Source organism: Diceros bicornis, chromosome 13 (genome assembly GCF_020826845.1).
Source record: "Diceros bicornis minor isolate mBicDic1 chromosome 13, mDicBic1.mat.cur, whole genome shotgun sequence".
Lineage (NCBI taxonomy): Eukaryota > Metazoa > Chordata > Mammalia > Perissodactyla > Rhinocerotidae > Diceros > Diceros bicornis.
The window spans coordinates 48,110,999-48,133,207 of record NC_080752.1 but is presented as its reverse complement, the minus strand read 5'-3'; the positions used below and the strand labels follow the sequence as shown (position 1 = coordinate 48,133,207).

Genomic DNA, 22,209 nt, shown 5'->3' with positions numbered 1-22,209 from the left:
GACAATCGGGACTTGGGGAGGGGGTGGCCAGCAGACAGCCCTTTCTCCCTGGGGGAGACGGCAAGACCCAGAAGCTGCCCCAAGAGACGCAGCAGCCCCTGCACACCAGCATAACTTATGTAGGGTGTCCCGTCACAGCCAGATCCCTAGTCCTGTGGGCTGGGTGTGAAGACAGCAAGGAGGAGGAGCTGGGGTTGCTAGGGGAGGGAGGTGTGTGAAGGGAGGAGCGCAGGTCCAGGTCCCTGAGGAGGGCTGTGTGGAGAGGAGTCATGAGAGGAGGAGGGACTGGGCCCCTGTGGGAGAAGCCAGCAGAGGGAGGGGTCATGAGCAGTCTGGGGCCCCTGGGAGGGGTCTGTTGTGGGGGTTCCTATGGAGGACCCACAAACATAAGTGGGAGGAGCCTCTGACAAGAGCTGCCTGCTCCCAGTGCCGTGTGGAGGCAACCTCACAGAGCGCAGGGGCACCATCCTGTCCCCCGGCTTCCCGGAGCCCTACCTCAACAGCCTCAACTGTGTGTGGAAGATCATGGTCCCCGAAGGCGCTGGCATCCAGGTAGGAGCGAGGAGATGCCTGGGTCAGGTGGGCGGGTGGGAGGAGACACATCAGCCCTGTCCCTGCCCCTCAGTCCAAGTGTAGAGGTGTGCACCACACAGAAAAACCCAGAAGCTTAGTGGCCTAGGAGCTTCAGGGGCGTGAGGAGAGAGCTGGGTAACTCAGGAAGGAGGAGGAGTGGGCACTGGCTCAGGCCATCAGGGAAGGCCAGAAGGAGGAAGTGAGCCTGGAGCTGGACTATGAAGACTGGGGAGGATTCATAGGAGATGTTTTTCGAATGGCTTGAAGGGTTCTTTCCTCAAGATTGAGGGGGATAGAAGAGGGATATTGCAGGTGGGGGGAAGGCGCGAACCCTCAAGCACAGATGCAGCATGAAGAGGCACCAGGCACACACCTCGAGTGTCACACCTGCAGCCTGGACTGTAGTCATACAGTAGCCACTGGGGCCATAACTGGGGCCCAGCAGTCAGAGCCAAGTGGGGAAGGCCCCAGAACTGGCGGGGTGGCATGGAAGAGGGTCCGCAGCCCGCCAGGCCAACAGAGAAGCAGCAAGCAGGAACTCAAGGAGGACAGGTCCAGCCAGGAGTGGGTTACTGGCTCGTTGCTGCAGGATGTCTGATGCGACTGAGACAGGAAAGTGGGGAAACCCAAGGAATGTTCGGGAGATGAGGAGGACAGTTGGACTGAAGTAGTCCCACTTCCTGGAATTTCCTTTCCCCATTCTCTGCCTTACAGAGTACCCCACTGTCTTATATTCATTCATTTTACACGTGTCTCCCCCACTGGACAATGAGGTCCTCACAGATAGGGACTGCCCGAGGGACTTAGTTTCATCGGAAGGGCCTAGCACAGTGTCAGGCCCAGAGCAGGTGCTCAACAATTGAATTAATTATGTGAAGGAAGGAGAGGGAAGGGAGGGAGGGAGAGATGCCAGCTGCCTAACCAACAATTCAATCTCTTGCCTTCCCAGATTCAAGTCATCAGTTTTGTCACGGAGCAGAACTGGGACTCCCTGGAAGTGTTTGACGGTGCGGACAACACTGTAACCATGCTGGGGAGTTTCTCAGGTGAGGTGGGGCGTCCAGGGCCTCAACTCGGAGGGCAGGAGTGGACTTTTTATTATTACTATTATTGAGATATAATTCACATAACTATGAAATTCACCACTTCAAAGTGTACAATTCAGTGGGTTGTAGTATATTCACAAGGTTCTATAACCATCACCACTATCTAATCCCAGAACATTTTCATCACCCCCAAAAGAAACCAGGTACCCATTTGCACTCATTCCTCATCACTGCCACGTCCATCCCCTAACCCACTTTCCATCTCTATGGATTTGCTTGTGCCAAACATTTCATACAAATGGAATCCTACAATATGTGACCTTCTGTGTCTGGCTTCTTTCACTCAGCATAATGTTTTCAAGGGTCCCATGTTGTAGTGTGTATTAACGCTTCATCCTACGGATGGACCACATTTCCTTCATCCATTCATCGGTTGATGGACACTTGGTTGTTTCCACGTATTGGCTAATTATGAATAATGTGACTATGAACATTCACGTACAAGTTTCTATGGGGATGTATGTTTTCAGTTCTCTTAGGTATATACCTAGGAGTGGAATTCCTGGATCATATGGTAACTCTATATTTAACTTTTTTGAGGAACTGACAAACTGTTTTCCAAAGTGGCTGCACTGTTTTCCATTCCAGTGGTGGATTTCTAACTGAGTGTGGTGTATGCTTCTGCTCAATGACCAGGGCAATTTTCTGGATCTTTTAGGCCCCAGAACTCCATGTAGCCAAAATATAAAAAGAAGTCATGTGCTCCAGATAAACTGTCTACACTGCTTGGATTGCCCAGATAATTATACATGTCAGAGTCATTTTGAAGATGACTGGAAGGGAACCAAACTCATAGGCCAGCTGGGGAACTCAGCTACTTGCTAGCATGTGGCTCTGCCACTGCTCATTTTGCAGGAATTTGTTGGAGGTCTCCCTTCCCTTGGCCATTTGGAGACCCAGCACTCTGAGGGGTGCTACTTTGTCATTTAGTCAGTTTGATATTTGGGGCCTTGGGAGCAGAATGTCAACAGATAACAAGAGCAAGAGAAAAGGGGAGGAGCTTGGGAGCCAGGGACACGAAGGCTGAATGGCCCCTGTCTCTTTGCAGGAACAACCGTGCCTGCCCTGCTGAACAGCACCTCCAACCAGCTCTATCTTCATTTCTACTCAGATATCAGTGTGTCGGCAGCCGGCTTCCACTTGGAGTACAAAAGTGAGTATCCAGAGTCTCAGCTGTGTTCAGGGTTCAGGATGGGAACTGACAGGTACCAAGTACCCTCGATGAGCAGGGGTTCTACAAGGGCTGCTTTTTTTCCATCCCACTTAAGCCTTACCGCAGAGCTAGAAGTGGACACTAAAGCTCAGAGAAGGTCTGAAACCTCCTCAAGACTGCACAGTCAGCAAGTGGAGGGGCCAGGATTCTCACCCAAGTGTGTGTTACTCAAAAACCTGTGTGCTTCCTCTGTGTCCACACCAGGAATGGGAAGGGGGCCTGGACATTGGCATAGGGCCCAGTATATAATTTGGGATATAAGAAAATAGAGGTGCTCTCCTCCTCCGTTCTTAAAAACTAGCCTCTCCAACCCCTGGTTCTGTGATGCAATTGTCTTTGGAAATGGGGGAAGGCGTGATTGGCTTGACCATCTTTGACAGCATGGGCCTGTGCAGATGGAAGCCCCCGTTGGTGCTAGAGGCTTGATAGGATCAGCATTGGATGTTATGCAGATGCCCAGCTGGTCTCCAATGAGCTTTATCCAGGTGGTTGGGAGAGGATTGGCTGGATCCCAGGATGCTGGTCACCTGAAAAAACTGAAGTGTACACCTAGTAGGAAAGATCCGGGACAGCTTGAGGCAAAGACTCTGAGGAGTAGAGAATAAGACAGGGACCTCTGAGACCTTCCTCGCAGACCTCTAAGTCTTCATTCACCTGGTGGAGTTAAGTATTCCAGGTTTCTTGAGTAATTCACATTTTTCCTATTACCCTTTTTTTCCTGTTCTCTCTAATTTTGTTTCCTTATCCAATATTTTAATTTGTCTTTAAATGTTCCCTAGAATCTTCTCTTTTCTCTCTTTTGCCAAAGAATACTTTCTTCTTAGATCTCTTTGTCATTCTACTGCCTCATTCCCAGGAAAGATTTACCTCTTCTCAGTTTTGTTGTTGTTGTTGTTCATGAGAACCGGTACTTTTCTCAGTAGCTGCTGTTCATCATGCACTGTCCTCGCGTGGTGGGAAGAGCTAGGAGAAAACAGAGGACCTCATTAGTATTTGGAGACTGAAATTCCTAGGAGCCAAGACCCTGCAGTATATTTTTGTTTTGTAGATAATCTACAAAGAGAGCACAGAAAAGGAGAATTAACTGCTTTTGCAGAGGCAAATGGTTTTGAAGGGGACTGAAAAGTCCTATCTACGGCTATGACTCATATTTAATGTTTATTTAATTGAAATGGAAATGGAACAATATGCTTTCAAAAGTAATAAATTGCATATGATAAAAAAAAATCTTCCTTTGTTGTAAGCATGGCTTAAATAAAATCAAGCTGTGCAACATACGAGAAATTAGAACAGACTTTCTCTGTCTCCCTCCTTCTGTCTTTCTCTGGCCTCCCTTCTCTCCCCATTCCATTTTTTCTCCCACCACACTCTTTTGCTCTTGCTTTCTCTTGTTTTCTCTCTGCCCTTCCTTCTCCTTCTATCACTATCTTTCCAGTAAGTAGGTCTCGGGTTACTAACTTGTGATCACCCCACTAAATACCAAGTTGCATTCTACTTGGAGTGCAGGGAGGAGTGGGGAGAAAGAGACAAGATGACAGCCAAGATGAATTATTTCAAATTCAGTTTGATAATTGCTTTAATCCCCTCCTTGGGGTCTTTTGTCCCAGCTGCTGAGATTTGTGGACATAGCCCAAACAGTTTTTCATTTCCAGGTATCACGTTCACTTCTTAAAAGCTCACGTAGGACAGGAATTGCCTGGGAAGGGCATGAGGGAACTTTCCGGAGTGACAGCAATGTTGTGTAGTTTTGATAGAGGTTTGGGTTATACAGGTATATGCATTTGTCAAAACTCTGCAAATGTAGCTTAGGATTTGTGCATTTCATTATATGTAAATTTCCCTCAGAAGGAAAGAAAGGAGCAGGTGGAGTTATCTCATGCACATGTAGACTCTCAGCTCTGAATGTGGAATGAGGGTTCGTTAGCTGCTCAAGGAGATGAGGCTGGTGGTTGGCGGCCTAGGCTGGCCAGTCCTTCCCATTCCTTTCCACCAGCGCCTGGATCCCTGCAGGCACTGCATACATGTGGGTTTCCCAGGGAGCCTGTATCTCCCAAGGGATCCGGGATCTACCAGGAGAGCTATCTATCGGAAGGTATCTACCAGGAATCTAATAGGAGGGCTGAGGCTGCCCTCTCCATAACTCTCTGGGCTATGCAGGTACCAGACCCAACCACACACTGTGGTCAGACCCAACCACAAAGTCTGTTAGCCGATAGGCCCTCCTCTCCTTCCCACCACCCTTGGTGAAGGAAGACCACTTTGGAGGTGGCAGAGAACTCAGTTTACAGCTACCCGTTTGCCTCATCCGTGGAGAAGCACACTCCAAGTCCTGTCCGTCAATACACAGGGGCTTATTTAGTGCATCTTAGGCGCTGCACCTACAGATGGGCTCCTGTGGGGCACAGGAGAGATATAAAGCCCACAGTTAGGAGATGCTATGCTCCCATTTGCTGTGGGCATCAGCCAGGAAGGGATTCAAAGTGGATCAAGATGATTTCAGGAGGGGAGGTGGGGAGAACAGGGCTGGGGTCAGACCTGAGCTCATATGACCTCAGGGTTTGGCCTCCACTTGGGTAGACCTGGAGTCAGACTAGGCTTGATTTGGATCCCAGCTCAGTGGCTTACTAAGGGCACGTCTCCAGGCCTCCGGGCCTGTGTCCTCACCTGTGGGATGGGATGTTGAGACCTGCTTCAAGGAGGCGAGATGATGTGTGTGACGCACCTGCCCCAGCGTTGCCCAGGGGAGTGCTCAGCAAGTGCAGCTCCAGTGATGATGGTGTGGGTGGGTGGGGGGAGGAGGAGCAGGAGGAAGGTTAAGACAGATGCCCTGGCAAAGCACTGAGTGCAAGGCTAGGTGTGTGACAAGGACTAAACGGATGTGGGTTGGATTAGAAAAGTCAAGAAAGGAGAGTGAAGGAGCGTTTGAGGAGATCTTGAAAAGGGACCAGGCCAAGATCGTGAAGGTTCTAAAATGTCAGGAGGAGAAGGTGAGATCCCACAAAACAGGCAATGGGGACCCCCTTCAAATTGCTGAGTGAGAGAGTCTCATGATTCAAGGAGCGATATTAAGAAAGGTGAATTGCCTGTGGGTGCAGGATGGGCTGGAACAGCAGTGGCTCAGGGCAGGGGATGAGAGGCAGGCTGTTGGGTGTCCAACAGTGAGTGAGGGCCAGAGCTGGGAGGCTGTTGGGGGTCCGGTGGTGAGTGAGGGCCAGAGCTGGCCATGAGAGGCTTAGTGTGAGGAGCCCCCAGTATTGCTCCCAGAAAGGAGCCAGCCTGACCTTAAAAACACAACAAGAGAAATAGGCAGTAGAGAGTCTCATCTGGACAGCCTGTCCCAGAAAGTGGGACTTTCTGGGCCCCTGAGCATCTCTGAGATGCCCCTCTCTGATAACTGCTGTCCTTCCTTCTTGCCTTTCATTCACCTCTCTCCAAGTTTCTTAGCCCACAGGAATTGTCTTCTGAGGCAAGGGAAATGGAGGGCAGTTGGGATTGGAGGAGAGAGTGATGTAGGAGGAGCTCATGCGAGGGGTCTGGGGGCTTAGAGTCAGGGCCAGGGAATCTCCCTCCTCCCCTGCTCCAAAGTCCTTCGCTGAGCCCAGGGGGCAGGCAGGCAGCCAGAGTTCCCGGATGATCCTTGCCTGCCCCAAGGAGCTTTGGTCTGTTGAACCTCTGCACCATATAAATAGTCTGATTCTCCCTGTGCGCTGTGAGGTGAAGAGGGTTGGGAAGCACTAGCCTAGAGGCCGAGAGGAGAGAGAGCACAATTTGGAGGCACCTTCCCCTCCCTGCTGCCAGCATCACCCTCAGCCTACATTGCACTGACCTGCCCGGCCTGTCCAATCTCCTTTCCTTCTGTCTCTATCTTCTCTAGCGGTGGGCCTGAGCAGTTGTCCAGAACCTGCTGTGCCCAGTAATGGGGTGAAGACTGGCGAGCGCTACCTGGTGAATGATGTGGTCTCTTTCCAGTGTGAACCGGGATATGCCCTCCAGGTACCTCCCCTTGATGCCGAGGGCAGGACACAGGTGTCCCCTGAGATGTGATTGGCCAGCCTTGCAGCAGCAGAGCTGCAGTCACCAAAGAACAGAGAGAAGCCCCCCAGTTCTCCTGGGGACCATTATCCCCTCCTGGAGCTGTTCATGCAAAAGGCAAACTTTGCTGACTTTAGCGATTTGGCACAAACCAGCCTCGAATGTGTTCCTGCTAAGTTTCGGTTTGATTAGACAGTAGGAAAATTTAATCTTCCTTTGAAGGCCATGAGGGAATCTAGTAATTAAAGGAATCTCAGAAGGAACCTTTAGTAATGAGAATTCTTTAGTAATGGCTGTTAATAAGCATCCTTCCCCAAAATCTCTGTCTCTCTCTGCCTCAGTCCCCATCCCACAGTAGATCTATGTATCTTGTTCCTTAACACAAGGCCCCTGAACAAGCCCCCTGTTCTGGGTTGCACATACACTGGTCCGTGGGGGCCGCTAGTGCATCCCTGTTCCTGCTTCCTCCAGGGCCACGCCCACATCTCCTGCATGCCCGGAACCGTGCGGCGCTGGAACTACCCTCCTCCGCTCTGTATCGGTAAGAGAGCCCCGGCTTTTTCAATTCATTCAAATCCATTTTCTACCAGGGATTTGAGGTCAGTTACATGTCACTGGGATCAAGTTCAAATCAAAAGACCATTTGGTACTGAAGGCGGTGGTTGTAGACCAATGTTTTTGTGAGCTTGAACTCTCACTCAAGGCTGTCATGACTTTTGGAAACCTTCTCCCAGCAAGTGAAAAATGACAGGAGGCTTGCCCGTGGGAAAACGTAATGATGACCATTCTGATTCCAGATAATTGACCAAGCCCCAGAAGGAACCTCTGGGTACTTTGGGCTTTCTCCTGTGACTTGTCATGGGACCAACAGATGAAATCCACCAGTAGAGAAATGCCGAGGGTTATAAGCGAAACAAGGACTTAGCTTAGTTTGTTTTTTCACCCTGTGCTAAGCAGTAATGAAGAGATCAATGGATATAAGAAAAGATGGATCTCCACCCTTAGAAGCTTCCAGTCAGGTTAGGGCAGGGGAAACTAACATTTATTGAGTGTCTACTAGGTGCATTTATCGAGCATCTACTATGTGCATTTATTGAGTGTCTACTATGTGCAAGGCATGGAGCTACATGTTTCCTCACAGCAGCTCTTCAGAGGAGGTATCATTATTCTCATTTTTGCAAATAGGAAAACTAAGTCTTTTAGGATTAAAAAGAAAGTGTCAGAGTCAGTAGTGGAAACCTAGGTTTTTTGGATGCCCAGCCAACTGCAAACTGCAAATCAAGACTGACCTTGGGATAGGAAGCAAGGTGGCTGAGGGAGTGTCACTTGGGCATAATGGCATTTCTCTTCTGTGATTTCACCAGGGTGCAGGGCCCACTTGTCTACCAAGCAGGTCAGAAATGTGACTGGTCAGCCCCAGGCACTCTCCTCCATTAGGGCCTCCATTACAAAGGCCTTGCCCAGGAAGCCACCCATATTAACAGCAGCGGCTGTTAATAGTGTAGCTATTGAGGGTTTACTGTGTCTGCCAGCCTCTGTTTCAAGTGAAGTGCAGTCTTTTCTGTTGTAACCTCAAAACAACCCTGTGGCATAGGTGCTGTTGTTAGTTCCATGTTCCTGCTTAGAGGAAACTGAGGTTTTCAGGGGTTTAGAACTTGCCCGAAGTCACACAGGAAGTGGAAGCGTTGGGATTGTGACCCAAGCTGTCAGTGCCGGGGCACTCAGACACTTCTGTTCAGGTCCAGTGTCCTCTCCCCAGGAAGTGTTTGCCCAGACACTGCAGATCCCTCCCCTCTGCTACTTTCTCTGGTCTTTCTTGGCTGGCTATCCCCTTTCTGCTCTCACAACCTTTTCCTAATAAGATGTGAAAGAAAACAATTGATGTCAACTGACCAGGCAATAGTCGTGCACAGCCCTGCATCCTCGGATGACTCTGAAGTCACCTCGATTGGAGTTTCAGATGCCCCAGCCCCTCGTGGTTGGCTCCCCATGGAGTGCTAACCACAGTCACTTTGGCTGAGGGCGTATGTCAAAGTTCCAAGGGTGGGCTCCTGGAGGGACTCATTTGCTGACCACCCCACCCCATGGAATATATATTTGTAAAGATCCAGGCCTGGTGCCTGGCACAGACTGGGGACTCAATGCCTGCCAGTCCCCTCCCTCCATCCTTTCTCTTCAGTCCTGGAAGAGTTGATTGGACAGTGAGGAGAGCGAGATTTGGGGGATAGTGTAAGAAACGGTCCTACTTCTCTTGGAGCAGACCACTTTTGCTCTGTGTCCTCACTAAGGGAACTGACCTGTGAAGGGCATGCTCAAAGTCAAGGGTCCATAACTTGGGTTTGTAGACTGCTAGGTGGTCCTAGGATGCCGGGCAGCTCTTCCTGAATTTACATACCCAGTTTTTCCCATGGGTGTAGGTTTTTGGGGAGATGAACTATAGGTTCCTTTGGATTCTCAAAGGGGTTTATGGCTTGGGAAAAGCTAAAACTGCTGGGAGCGTCCAGACACTGGCATGGTCCTGTGCTCTCCTCGATGCTGTCCTAACACTCTGTCTGGTCTCACTGTCACAGCGCAGTGTGGGGGCATAGTGGAAGAGATGGAGGGGGTGATCCTGAGCCCCGGCTTCCCAGGCAACTACCCCAGCAATATGGACTGCTCCTGGAAAATAGCGCTGCCCGTGGGCTTTGGTAAGTCTTCGCACCCAGGCCCCTGGGCTTGAAGCAGCTGTCTGCTGCCATTGCTCTGCGTAACCTTGGCCGAGGTAGTTTAGCTCTCTGCCTATTTCCTCATCTGTTGACCTCTTATACAATCGTGAGGATCAATTAAGAATTGTAGAAATGAGCATGCTTTGGGAACATAAAATGTAGGGGGAAAAATCTTAGAGATTGCCATTGTTATTATTATTTGAGTATTATTTGAGCTAAAATCCAGGAATGCGGAATGAGAAATTACTCAGGGGTGGTTAAAAAAGGAAAAAACAATCTTATTTTACAGAGACTGGCCCTCAAGTTGTGCTTTTAACTCCAATATCCAATTTCTCATCCTAATTACATTGAGCCAAGGGCAGTGTGAGATTGAGTTTGCATTCTTTCTACGCACATTCTACTGGCCTTAGAGATTGGGAGATTTTTGTGTGTGGAGATGGAGTATGCCAGACACGGGGGTTGGTGGGGTGTGGAGGACATTGATCTGGGTACAAAATGTAATTACTGGTGACTCGTGTGTTGTGCACTGGGAATTTAATTGCACCCCAAATATCTCTGTTGAAGAGAAGAAGGATTGTGTTGACATGGAACTGATGAGTCATCTTGCCTGAGTCATTACTCTGCTCCTAGGAACGAAATGTCCCGAGGGGGTCACTCCCTCACAGACCTGTGATCTCCCAATCTATGACCTCTGGAATGAAGACCACCTACTTTGTCCTTTATTATTCAACCTAGACTGGGTCTCTGATGGAGAAGGGGCTTTCAGGAGAAAGCCATCTAACTGGCCTCCTTTAAATATGTTCTGAGGGGTGAAGAGAGGATGGTGACCCTCCAAAGGATGGAATCTTATATTTAGTACCATCTTCTGAAGGAAACTGGGTGACCAGAGTGCAAAATGATGACAACTTTGGCAGCCTTGGGAAACTCCACATTTTGATACATTGAGGAAAGAGGATCTGGGAGACCCTATAGCTCTGAACCCAGGCATGGCCCAGAAGAACCTCAGATAAGAGAGGGATAGGGGGACGGCAACTTCTAAAGGAAAAGAGAAGTTTAAATGGGAGGTACCTCACTTCTCTCTAAGTCCTGATGCTCAGCCACCAGAGTTCTCTATCTCTAAGTCCTGAGTGCTTATTCAGCCTCTGGAGAATAAGCCTCCAGCAGGGTCTAGTCGCAGAAGACCAGGATCCCTTGCTTTCAAGTGAATGCTGGATTCCAAACAGTCCCTAATATGGCACTTGGTTTCAGCATGTAAAGAGCCACTGCATTTACAAGCTGCTGCCACTAGATGGCAGTGACCAAATCCACTTCCTTCCAGGCGGCTCAATTCAGAAATCCTGCAGTCCTTGAGAACCCCTCTAATGGACTGCAGTCCACAGTGTTCAGATGATGCATGGGTGGTCGACTGGAAAGCCTAGGTTCTGCAGATGATGTGTACAAAGGTTCTCGTTGCAAATTATCTGTAATTTGAAAACAATCTACATATTCGTTAATAAGGGAGTGAATAGTGTGATTGTATAATTAATTCATAAAATGGAATTAATTCATAGGTAGTTAGAGTCAGTGAAGTATATCTTTGTACATCAACAAGGATAGACCTTGAAAAACATGATGCTGAATAAAAAAGAAGTTTACAAAACTGTATAAAATAGTACATCATTTATGTAAATATTTAAAACAAATAAACCTAGATATATATTTAAGAATCTAAAAACATGAACTGAAAGGATATCCTCTAAATTTGTGACGGTGACTGCCTCTGGGGAGGGAGGGAGGGGAATGGGACAGGTCAGGAGACATGAAAGGTGTTCATTACATGTCAAGTCTTTATTCTTTAAATAATCAGATGCAAAAAATAAAATCACACACATGCTCATTCCAAGCAAATTAGAAAATTTAAATTTTAAATTTTGAAAAGTAAAATCCGTCTGTAATCCCACCATGCAGTCACTAATAGCTTGGTCCTCACCATTGAAATGTAACTCCCATGAAGACAAGGACCTTATAGATTTCATTCATCCCTGTGCAATGCCTAGCAGAGCCCTGATGCATGGCAAATAATAAATATGGTTAGTGAATCAGTGAATATTCTTCTAGTTTTTTAATACAAAAATTAGAATTATATATTATATGCTATTTTGCAATCAGATTTTCACAATTAACATTGTGGACATTTTCCTATGCTCAGTAAATATATTGCTTCAATATCATTTTTAATAATGCTCTAATTTTGAGAAATCTTATCATAAACAAATGCCAATATTTTTACCTCCATTCTCCAAAGAGCACATTAAAATGTAAGTTAAGGACTTAATTAGATCCATTTAACCTGTTGGGTTGTTAAGAGATCTTGATTAATCCAACAAGATCCCAAAGTATAAACTTCACTTGGCTTCTTAATAGAACAGATGGAACAATGCGTTCTTCTAGTTTCTGAATTATCATAGGTGTTCTAGAAAATGCCGGTAAAGAAGTTCATGTCTTTTGATTGGATGTAGTTATTTTTAAGTGATGGAGTTATTTTTAAGTAAAAAGTTTATTTTAGCAAAGCTATCTTAACACTGATAATAGACATATGAATCACAAATTAAATCAAGTGTTAATCTTGAATTTTGTTTTCAATAAAATAAAATGGACTCTGAATGGAGCTCTGAAATGATCGATCCCTTTCATTTTGAATGAATAATATACTTTTAAATTCAGTCCTGCCTAAGGACAAGACACTGGACTGGACTGGCAACTCCCAAGTGTGTTCTGGAACCCTAATTGGGTGGTAGTCAGTAGTAGGGACAGGTAGGCTCTGGCAGGAAATGCTTTCCCGAGGCGGCGGTACATGTGAAGCAGGATCGTATTGCTTTGGGCACTGTCTGCCTCTGTCTTGGTCCCAGGAGCTCACATCCAGTTCCTGAACTTCTCCACCGAGCCTAACCATGACTTCATAGAGATCCGGAACGGCCCCTACGAGACTAGCCGCATGATGGGCAGATTCAGTGGAAGTGAGCTTCCTAGCTCCCTGCTCTCCACGTCCCACGAGACCACCGTGTACTTCCACAGTGACCACTCCCAGAACCGGCCGGGATTCAAGCTGGAGTATCAGGGTGAGGACAGGAGGGCCCCGTTTGCTCCTCTGTCATCCCGTCTCTTACCCACAACCATCCCTCTCCCCAGCCTTCCACGCAGGGGAAGAGAGAACACAGGTAGGGCCGAGGGGTGGCGGGCGGACCTGTCCATGGAGGCTTCCTTTTGGTAGCATGTCCCTCTGGCCCCGCCAAGGCTATCTGACCCCCTTTGACAAGACTTTTCCAGGGTGGCAGGCCCAACAGCGCCCTCAGAGGCTCCCCTTCTGTCCAGGCCCGACAGCCAACAGCTCTCCCTGAGCAAGTAACTCCTCAGTTCCCTCTCAGGCATCCCTGAGTGTCCACCCAGCCACTTCCCCTCTTCCTCGATAGGCTGACTTACTCCCTCTGGGTGTCAGGCCCAATTAGCGCAGCAAAACTGTGACATGACAGAGGATTCCAGTACTCTCCCGGAGGGCCCACGAAGCCTTCACAAGGAGATAGGCCTGTTGACTCCGACTGAGGGTTTTCCTGTGTGAGGCCCAACCACGCTCACTGCAGCTCTCCCTTCCCAAGGTGAAATCCTGGGACAGCCCCCGCTCCTCCTGGCGCACTGTCCCTGCAGCAAGCCTCATCCGCTTGACTCAGGCTTCCCCCGTGTGAAGGGCTATTACAGGCTGTGGAGACTGTGCCCAACCTGTGCAGCTGTACATGGTGGCCCAGGATAGGCCCGACTGCTCTCTTGGATCTTCCCTAGTGTGACTGACTGAACCATTTGTTCTAACCCCTTTTCCCAGATTCTTCCACTAAATATTTTTTTCACATTTTTAGATTTTTTTTGCAATACTAGTACATGCTTGTAAAAAAATTAAAACATTACAGATGTTTTTGTGAGTGCATCATAGAAAGTCAAAATTCTCCCATAGTCCCATCTCCACCCCCACGTTATGCAGAGACATCGACCTTTAACAGTTTTTCTCCATTTTTCTGTACATATATTGATGTAACTATATTATATTTTTAACCAAAATTGTATCATACTATAAATACTGTTTTGCAATTTGCTTTTTTAAAGTTAATTTTTAATTGCACAAACAATTCACAAACACACTCACCTAATTATAAAAAGGAAGAAAGAGAGCGAGGGAGGAAGGGAGGGAGGGAGGAAGGAAGGAAAGAAGGAAGGAAGGAATTAAAACATTACAGGTAAGGCCAAGTTCTCTTTGTCTACAGGCTCCAAACCCAGGATTCTTCCTCAGAAACAACCACTACTGTTTTGACATGATCTTTCCAGATCTTTTTCTATGTGTTGACATACATATGGTTACATGTACATGTGAAAAATATATAATGTTTCATGGATTTTTTTGGTTGTGTTTTCTATATAAATATATAGAATGTTCTATATACATAGTGTTCTGGTATTTGGCTTTTTCATCCCTTATCAGAGACAAATACTGGCCAAAGATTTGGGCTTGTATTTAGGGAAAGCCTTAATGGGTTCTCCAAAGGTGGGTGGGACCAGTTATACAGGCCCTACCTCCTCAGAGCGCTATGTCTGTCTCAGAGAGAACTTAAGGGAGTGTGGTTGCACTTGTCACCATGGGGAGAAGCCTCAGGAGGAGGAGCTGGACCTCTCATGCCAGTGAAGTGTCAGGAAGAAGCTGTGCCTCGTCCCGGAGAGCACTGGCTTCCTTGGCCGTAAGGAAGCTGCCACACCCAGTGAAGCTATGCGTGGGCTCCTCGCAGAGGCCAACCTTCACCAAGAGCACCTGTGCCTGCGAAGCACACACAGCCTCAGTGGGTGGTGCGGGGCTGTCAAATGGATCAGGACGCATCAGATGGCCATGGTCTGTCACAGGAGAGACTCAGGCCCAAATACGTGGTCAGTGTTGCTCCCTGGGACAGATCCACACCTCTCTCAGGCTTCCTCTGTCTATTAGTTTGCTAGTCTGCTATATCGAAGGTTGGTTCCTCTGAGGGCTGTGAGGAAGAATATTATTCCATGCCTCTCTCTTAGTTTCTAATAGTTTGCTCGCAATCTTTGGCAATCCTTGGCTTATGGAAGCAGCACTCCCATCTCTGGCTCCACCTTTACGTGGTGTTCTCCCTGTACGTCTGTCTGTCTCCAAATTTTTATAAGGACACCAGTCATATTGGGTTAGAGCCCACCCTAATGACCTCATTTTAATTTAGGTAAAGATAAGGAAAGACCCTCCAAATAAGGTCACATTCTGAGGTACTAGGGATTCAGACTTCAATATATGAATTTAGGGAGGAAACAATTCCACCTGTAACACCCTCTGACAGGACCAGTGCTCTTGATGAGGCTTCTCCTCTTGAATAAATGCGAGGACTGATGATGCCACTGTTGTGACAGAGACAGCGGCCCTGGGGCTACCCCCACACACTGTGCCTTCACCCCTGTGATGGGCACAGCCCTGCCCACTGAGTCCGTGTGATGGCGCCAGCCACTCTCGCTGCGTTCCCATGTGATAAGTCCACTTGTCCCTGTAAAACCTGCCCCTCTGAGTCCCTCAGACTCCATCGACTCCCTCCCCGTGGAAGAGACCTAACTACTCCCATAGAGCTCTGGTCTTGGGTTCAGCCCCTCCTATGGTCACCAAGCCCTCACTTTTGGGAGGGACTCCTACTGAAGCTCCCCTCACGAGGGGCCCCGCACTGAGGCTTCCGGGACACAGGCCAGCACTCTGGGTTAGCGTTACTCGCACTGAGGCTTCACATGATCAGAGGCCCAGTTCTCCTCTGAGGGTTTTCCCTATGTGTGTGTGGGGGCGGGAGGGCCAGCAAGGAGCAAAGGGGGTTCTAAGTATGCCTTCAAAGGCCAACACCTCCACCAGGAGTTGGCTCAACTGTGTGAGAGGCCCAACGCCGTCCACTGGGGCGTCCACTCTGTGGTGGACCCACCTCCTCTCACTCACGTTTTACCTTCATGACTTGCCTGGATGTTTCCCTCGAGGCTTCCCTCAGGTCACAGGCCCAGCTACTCTCTCAGCGCCTGCCCGTGTGCCACAGTCCTAACAAGGCCTGTGGAGCCACTCTTCAGGTCGGGGCAGCTGCTTCCCCTCAGATTGACCTCAGCTTCCATTAAGGCTTCTCTTTGTGATGACCCCAACCTCTCAGACTAGGCTGTCCCTAGTGCCAGAGGTCCATGTACTCCCACTGAGGCCTCCCAATTTGTGACAGGCCCAAATAATTCTCCCTGTCCAGTAGGCCCAAGTTCTCCACTGACCCCTTCCTTAGCCCCATGGTGTTGTACCTTGTACACATGCTCTGACCACTCACCCCAGGATTTTCCTTTATGAAGAGCCCTCCTTCGTGAAAGAACCATCTGTCCCCACTGAGACTGCTTCTATCGAGCAGGCCCAGTTCTCTGTGGTCCCTCAACTATCTTTGGAAGAAGTCCACCTCTTTGCTTTTTCTCAAAATTTCTCCTCTCCTTGGACACTCTGAACTTCCGAGGCTGGGGTTTTCCTTTCCCTTCTTCAGGTAAATATTTGCATAAAATTTTTAGTAACAGCATAAGCTACTCCCAGGCTCTGACAGGCTTAACTTATTCCACTAAAACTTCTCAGGAGATGGTGTTTATAAAGAACTCAGCAAAACGACAAGACGTATAATTGTTCCAACATGTTAAGCGTCATCATTATTAATATTTTTCAGTTAAGGCCTTTGTTTGAAATTGTATCTGCTCCCACTGTGGCGTCTCCCTTTGGGACAAACCCAACTATTCTTCTTGAGGCATGCTTCTTTAGAAAAGCTAATGATTCTGCTTCTTAGAATTCATTCTGCCCTTCAGGCCCAACCTCTCCCTTTGAAGCTTCTGGTGGAACAGCCCTTGAGATTTTTCTCAATATGAAAGCAATCCAGGGACTCTCACTTCAGGGTTCCTCCTTTTGAAAAGCCCAGCTCCTTCCACGTGAGACAATTCCTGTAAGAGAGACCCAGCCACTCTCCTTAAAGCTGCTCTGGCTTCTAACATGTAGCCATTCTCTTTAGGCTCTTCATCGTCTTTGGGTTCACATGTTCCCACTGAGGCTTCTCTTTAAAGTCCCAACTCATCCATTCGGTCACTTCCCTGCTCAACAGGCTCCCTGCTTCCACTAAGGCTTTTATTTGCCATATCACTCAAACCCCCTGCTGAGGACAAGGCCACATTTCTCCTTGGCTGACCAGCCCACCCACTCCACTATAGCTGCTAAATTTTTTTTTTTGACGCATCCAATTACCTTGATGATTTCCTGGGTGAAATCGACCCAGTTCTTCCCACTGAGACCTCCCTGTACAATGCTGGATGGAAATACATAACACAGCCACCATCACAGAGGGAGTGCTTGGGAAATGTCAGCTTCGTGATCATTGTTATTTATGTTGTTATTACATGTGAGGAATGCGTTCAGTTCCATGGAACATTCATTTGGTCTCAGCTGCTCCCACTGAGAATTTCCACTGTAGAAACGCTCCATCTTCTCCCACTGCTGATTTCTGTGTAGAGTGGACTCAATTACTGCCATGAAGGTTCTTTGTCCTGTGGATCCAGTTAATCGAAGGCTCTGCTCTGTGGCACATGCTCAGAAAATCCCTCAGCAACCTCTCCTGTTGGGCAGGCCTCAGCTACTCTCATTAAGTCATCTCCTTTTGAGGCAGGCCCACCCATTCTCATGGAAGCTGCTCTCTTGTTCTGTGGAGGGACTTCCTTGTATGACAGTCACACATTTCCTTTTAACCCAGCTATTCCCTCTGGAAAGTTCCTCTCCTTGCCACAGGTTTGGCTTACTCCCACCAGGAGAAAATTTCTTCCTTCCTGTTAGGTTCTAAGTTCTCAGAGTCAGAAAGACCCCACTTAGGTCCTCACCTGACTGCTTCCTGTGTTTGTGATCTTGATTGACGTGGTTACATGAGATGAGCATCATGAAAGGACCGAGGTCTACACCCAGCCCAAAGGAGGTGCTCAAAGAATAATGGTTCAATCCAGCCTTGTCTCCCTTGAGCCTCCTTTTCCCATTGCAGCAATAATAATAGGTAACATTTATTGTGCTCTTACCATGTGCCAGTACTGTGCAAAGAGCTATGCATGTATTATCCTACTTAATCTTCACAATAACCGTTTTTTAAATAAGAAAACTTAGGCACAGAGAAGTTAAATAACTTGCCCAAAGCCAACAACTGGTAAATGACACAGGTCCATCTGAGTCCAGGTCTTGGTGCTTCATCACTATGTTAATTCTGCTGCTCCTACATTCGGGTTGGGAGAAAATGCTCAGAGAGAATCCAGTAACCTTTTCTCCTGATCTCTTCCAGCCTATGAACTTCAAGAGTGCCCAGACCCAGAGCCCTTTGCCAATGGTATTGTAAGGGGAGCTGGCTACAATGTTGGGCAATCAGTGACCTTCGAATGCCTCCCAGGATATCAACTGATTGGCCACCCTGTCCTCACGTGCCAACATGGCACCAACCGGAACTGGGACCACCCCTTGCCCAGGTGTGAAGGTATGTCCCTCCCTCATCCCTGGTGACTCATCCTAGGGAGACTGATCTGGAGCAGTCCCACACTCCATGGGCTCACCTGCTTCATGGGCTCACCCATGCTGGGAGGTCCAGGCAAACCTTGTCCATCCTGTTTTCATATGGATGGGACCCAGCCTATCCGGGGAGAGAGTCTTGAGGACAGAGCTCTGGGCCAACGCTAGGGAGGACCTAGAGGAGATGTGAGCCACAACCAGGGGAAAACATACTCAGCTGTTGGGAAGATCCAACCTGATGGGCTAGATGTCCCCAGTCAGAAGGGAAGACTCTGCATGAGGGTATAGGAGCCCAGTGGTGTGCAGGGGGTAGAGAAGTAGAATTAATCATGGAGCCTTCCCAAAGGGAGAAGAGAAGAAAGCTTCTTTCTGGGAAGCTTCTTTTTCCCCTCTTCACCTGCCCCGCCCCTTATATTCTTTCTCCTACATATGCCTAGAGAGATCTGAGTTGACAATATCAGGGAGCTAGAGGTGGCCCTTTCCTGGGTCTTCATTAACCAGAACCAGGACGGAAGAAGACTGAGAGGTTATGCTGCCCCTACCCCCACCTGCACAGCTCAGTTCTATTCTTCTTCCTTTTTCAGTCTTGAGGGCCAGCATTTTCCTGGAGGAGAAACTGAGATTAGTCTTGAAAGGGGAAGGTTTGGCAGGGGACAGCATAGTCTAGGAGAAAGTGCCCCAGCTCTGGGATCAGATCACCCAGGGCTTCATCCCTGAACCACTTCCCCTCTCTGAACTTCAGTTTCTTCCTTAGTACAGTGGGGCTTCTCATCTCTGCTCCGTTAGGAGCTGGGAGGGTTTCAAGATGGCTTGTGTAAAGCACCCAGCACAGTAAGTGGCTCACAGACATTGAGCTAGAAGTATCAACTCTCTACAGAAAAAGAGACCTCGTTTGCAGAACTGAGCTATTCTAGTGTTAGAATGTAAGATCGTAATTTCCAAAACTATTAAACCCCTCGTTAGTTTTTCAGATTTCCAGAACTATCCCCATGCGTAACCAGTCCATCATTCTGGAATTGTTGGTTGGTCATGTGCTATGTCGCAAGCTTCATTGTGGACTTTAGTCCTTTCATTCCCTTTTTACTCCTTGTTTGTCTTTTTATGGCATCACAGGAGAGAGAAAAGAGCAGTGCTTTCTCAGTCTGACATCTTGAGCCAGAAGCCCCTCTCCTCCCGAGAAAGTTCTTCCCTTGGCTTCTTGGACTCCATATTCTCTTGCTTTCCCACTTACCTTTCTGTCTGTACTAACTCTTTGGTCATTGTTTACTTTGCCCCTTAAGTGCTGTCGGTCTTTGAAACTTTTTCCTAGACCCTTTCTCTTCTTTCCCTCATCCACCTCCGTGTCTCCAAATGCCATCTGTAACTACAAACTTTATCTCTTTCCTGAGATCTACGCCTGTATATCGAATTCCTTACTAAATATCTTCACTTATCTGGAGGCATCTAAATCCCAACATATTAGAAATTGAACTCATCATCTTTCTGCCATTAAACTGAAATCCTCATCTAGTGAAAGGCACCTCTAGTCACCTGGTTACTCAGCCCTTAATTTGGGCACTCTGTCTTGCTTATCTGACATATTTACCGAGTCTTGCTAATTCTACATCCTAATGACCTTTCAGATGCATCCACTTCTCTCTATCCACTGCCTCTACCTTAATCCAGGCCACCACTTAGATGAATCTCCTCATTGTTCTCCCAACCTTCAGTCTCGCGCTCCTCAATCCGTTTTTCACAATGTAGTGAGAGCAAGCCTTCAAAACCATCAATATACTTCAGACACTCCCCTGCTCAGAAGCCAGCAGGACATCCCCATCTCCTTTGGGGTAAATTCCAAACCCCTTAATGCAGCACACCATGTCCCTCAGGGCCTGGTCCCTGCTTATCTCCCAGTATTCTTCACTCTCAGACTGTACACTCCAGCTAAGCTGAAATACTTTCAGTTTTTTCCATGTGCTGTACTCTCTTGCCTCTGGTTCTTAGCACATGCTGTTCCTTCCTCATAGAACATTGATCTCCTCTCCTCTCCTGCCTGCTTAGCCCTTGTCATCCCTCAGGTCTGAGTCTAAATGCGAATTCTACCAGGAATCCTTTCTACCCTCACAAGGCCAGATGAGGCTCCCTCAAATGTTCCTGTGGCATTCCACACTGATGGCATGTTCCACCCTGTGCTGTGGACACCAGTATACTTGGCTGTATCCCAGCGGACTGTGAGTGCCACAGAACAGAACCACGAGCCGTGGTGTCCTTGCTGCCCCTTGTCTCCCCAGGCCGTGCCTGGCACCGAGTGGATGTTCAGTACACGTAGGAGGGATGGTGTGTCCATGCACACCCCTTTCAGGATGCTTATGCATTCACTGGAACCCTGTCTTCTGCTTGGAGGCATTGGGATTCTTTCTCCTCAGTCTGGCCCACCCCCATCCAGATGTCTGCTTGATGCCCCATGCCAGAAATATACTCATTATTCTGGACCAGCATTTTTTGTTTGTTTGTTTTTTGCCCAGAACCCCTTTATTGCTCTTCCTTGGTGACTAAATCTGAATGCTATGGAGATTTCAAGGCCTCTTCATTCCCCCACCTAAAGCCCAGATCAAAGCGAGTCTAAAACTAGGCGTCATTTTGCGAGGGACAGGAAGATAAGAGAGAGAGGATCATACCTATGCAATGAATGCCTTCCCTGCGAGCTGGGTACCAAGCTGAACACTTGACACACATCGGTTCACCTACCTGCCACCACAATCCTATGGGGGGATTCTTAGTCCCATTTTACTAGTGAAGAAAGAGAGACTAAACTGCCGTCTGAGGTCATCTTCAACGAATGGTTTAGCCATGATTTGAACCCAAACTTAGCCTCACTACAAGAATCCTCAACTCCTAAGTCAAGACCAAAAGTACCAACTCTAAGAATCTTAGAGCAAATAAAGAGAAAGAGATACTTGCATAATTTCTTAGCTCTTCTCAGCAAAAGTACTACAGCCCTGACTCTAACATCTGCCCCCTCGTTCCTAGGAAGAGAGAGTGGAGAGCATTAGCATGTCCTTCCTTCTGCGCAGGTGGGGCAGGGGCTGAGGTGGACCCACAGAGGCACCTGCACTGAAGAGAGGGGGCCAGGCAGGGAGTGGTGGTTGAGAATGTTGGGGAAAACCAGGCCCAGCCATCCTCAATCCCATCTCTGCTCCCCATCCCGCACGATCTTCTTGAGCAGGATCTTTTGTGCTGCGAGCTGGGACTTCATTAGGAAGCCATCTGACTTTGCAGGTGGGGGTAATCGCCAGCACTCATCTGTGTTTGTGTCCCCTCCCTGGCAGTCCCCTGTGGCGGGAACATCACCTCTTCCAATGGCACTGTGTACTCCCCCGGCTTCCCCAGTCCATACTCCAGCGCCCAGGACTGTGTCTGGCTGATCACCGTGCCCATTGGTCATGGCGTCCGCCTCAACCTCAGCCTGCTGCAGACAGAGCCCTCTGGAGACTTCATCACCATCTGGTATGGCCAGCTGCCATGTTGACAGCCAATTAGAAAGGGGCATTAGCTGGTCTCTAAACTGGGTTACCAATCTATTTGTTCAGAAAACCAAGAGCTGAGTGGTTTTAAATGGCTGTCAGCCACTTGGGTTTCAAATAAACATAGTAGAAAGAGGGCTCACCTTCAATTAGCCCTTATGACTCCTTGAAGGGAGAGGAATGAGAGGGCAGTGGTTCCCAACCTAGACCCTGCTATTGGTCAGTCAAAGTACCAATGGTATGTGAATGAGAGTGGGCATAGACACACAAACTTTTCTCAGTATTTCCAGAGACCAAACCAAAATTCTACATTTACCTAAGAGAAGCTACCCAAACTAATGAAAGAGCTCTGGGGTAGAATTTTGTGAAGTTCCACCAGTCATCTCATTCTGAGCCAGTGCTATCCAACAGAACCTTCTGCAGTGATGGAAATCTTCTATATCTGTGCTGTCCAGTGTGGTAGCCACTGGCTACGTGT

General features: G+C 48.2%; 1 protein-coding gene across 2 annotated transcripts in view; it reads left to right on the top strand.

Moving 5' to 3' along the window:
• CSMD2 (CUB and Sushi multiple domains 2) overlaps nucleotides 1–22,209 on the top strand; it is a 606,380-nt gene that overhangs the window by 491,644 nt on the left and 92,527 nt on the right. For both annotated transcript variants that reach the window (XM_058553610.1, XM_058553609.1), the window contains exons 35-43: nucleotides 428–552; nucleotides 1,523–1,619; nucleotides 2,728–2,832; nucleotides 6,767–6,885; nucleotides 7,396–7,465; nucleotides 9,495–9,611; nucleotides 12,518–12,727; nucleotides 18,008–18,196; nucleotides 21,537–21,714. In XM_058553610.1, coding sequence (XP_058409593.1) covers nucleotides 428–552; nucleotides 1,523–1,619; nucleotides 2,728–2,832; nucleotides 6,767–6,885; nucleotides 7,396–7,465; nucleotides 9,495–9,611; nucleotides 12,518–12,727; nucleotides 18,008–18,196; nucleotides 21,537–21,714 — 1,210 coding nt within the window. The remainder of the gene's footprint in view (nucleotides 1–427; nucleotides 553–1,522; nucleotides 1,620–2,727; nucleotides 2,833–6,766; nucleotides 6,886–7,395; nucleotides 7,466–9,494; nucleotides 9,612–12,517; nucleotides 12,728–18,007; nucleotides 18,197–21,536; nucleotides 21,715–22,209) is intronic.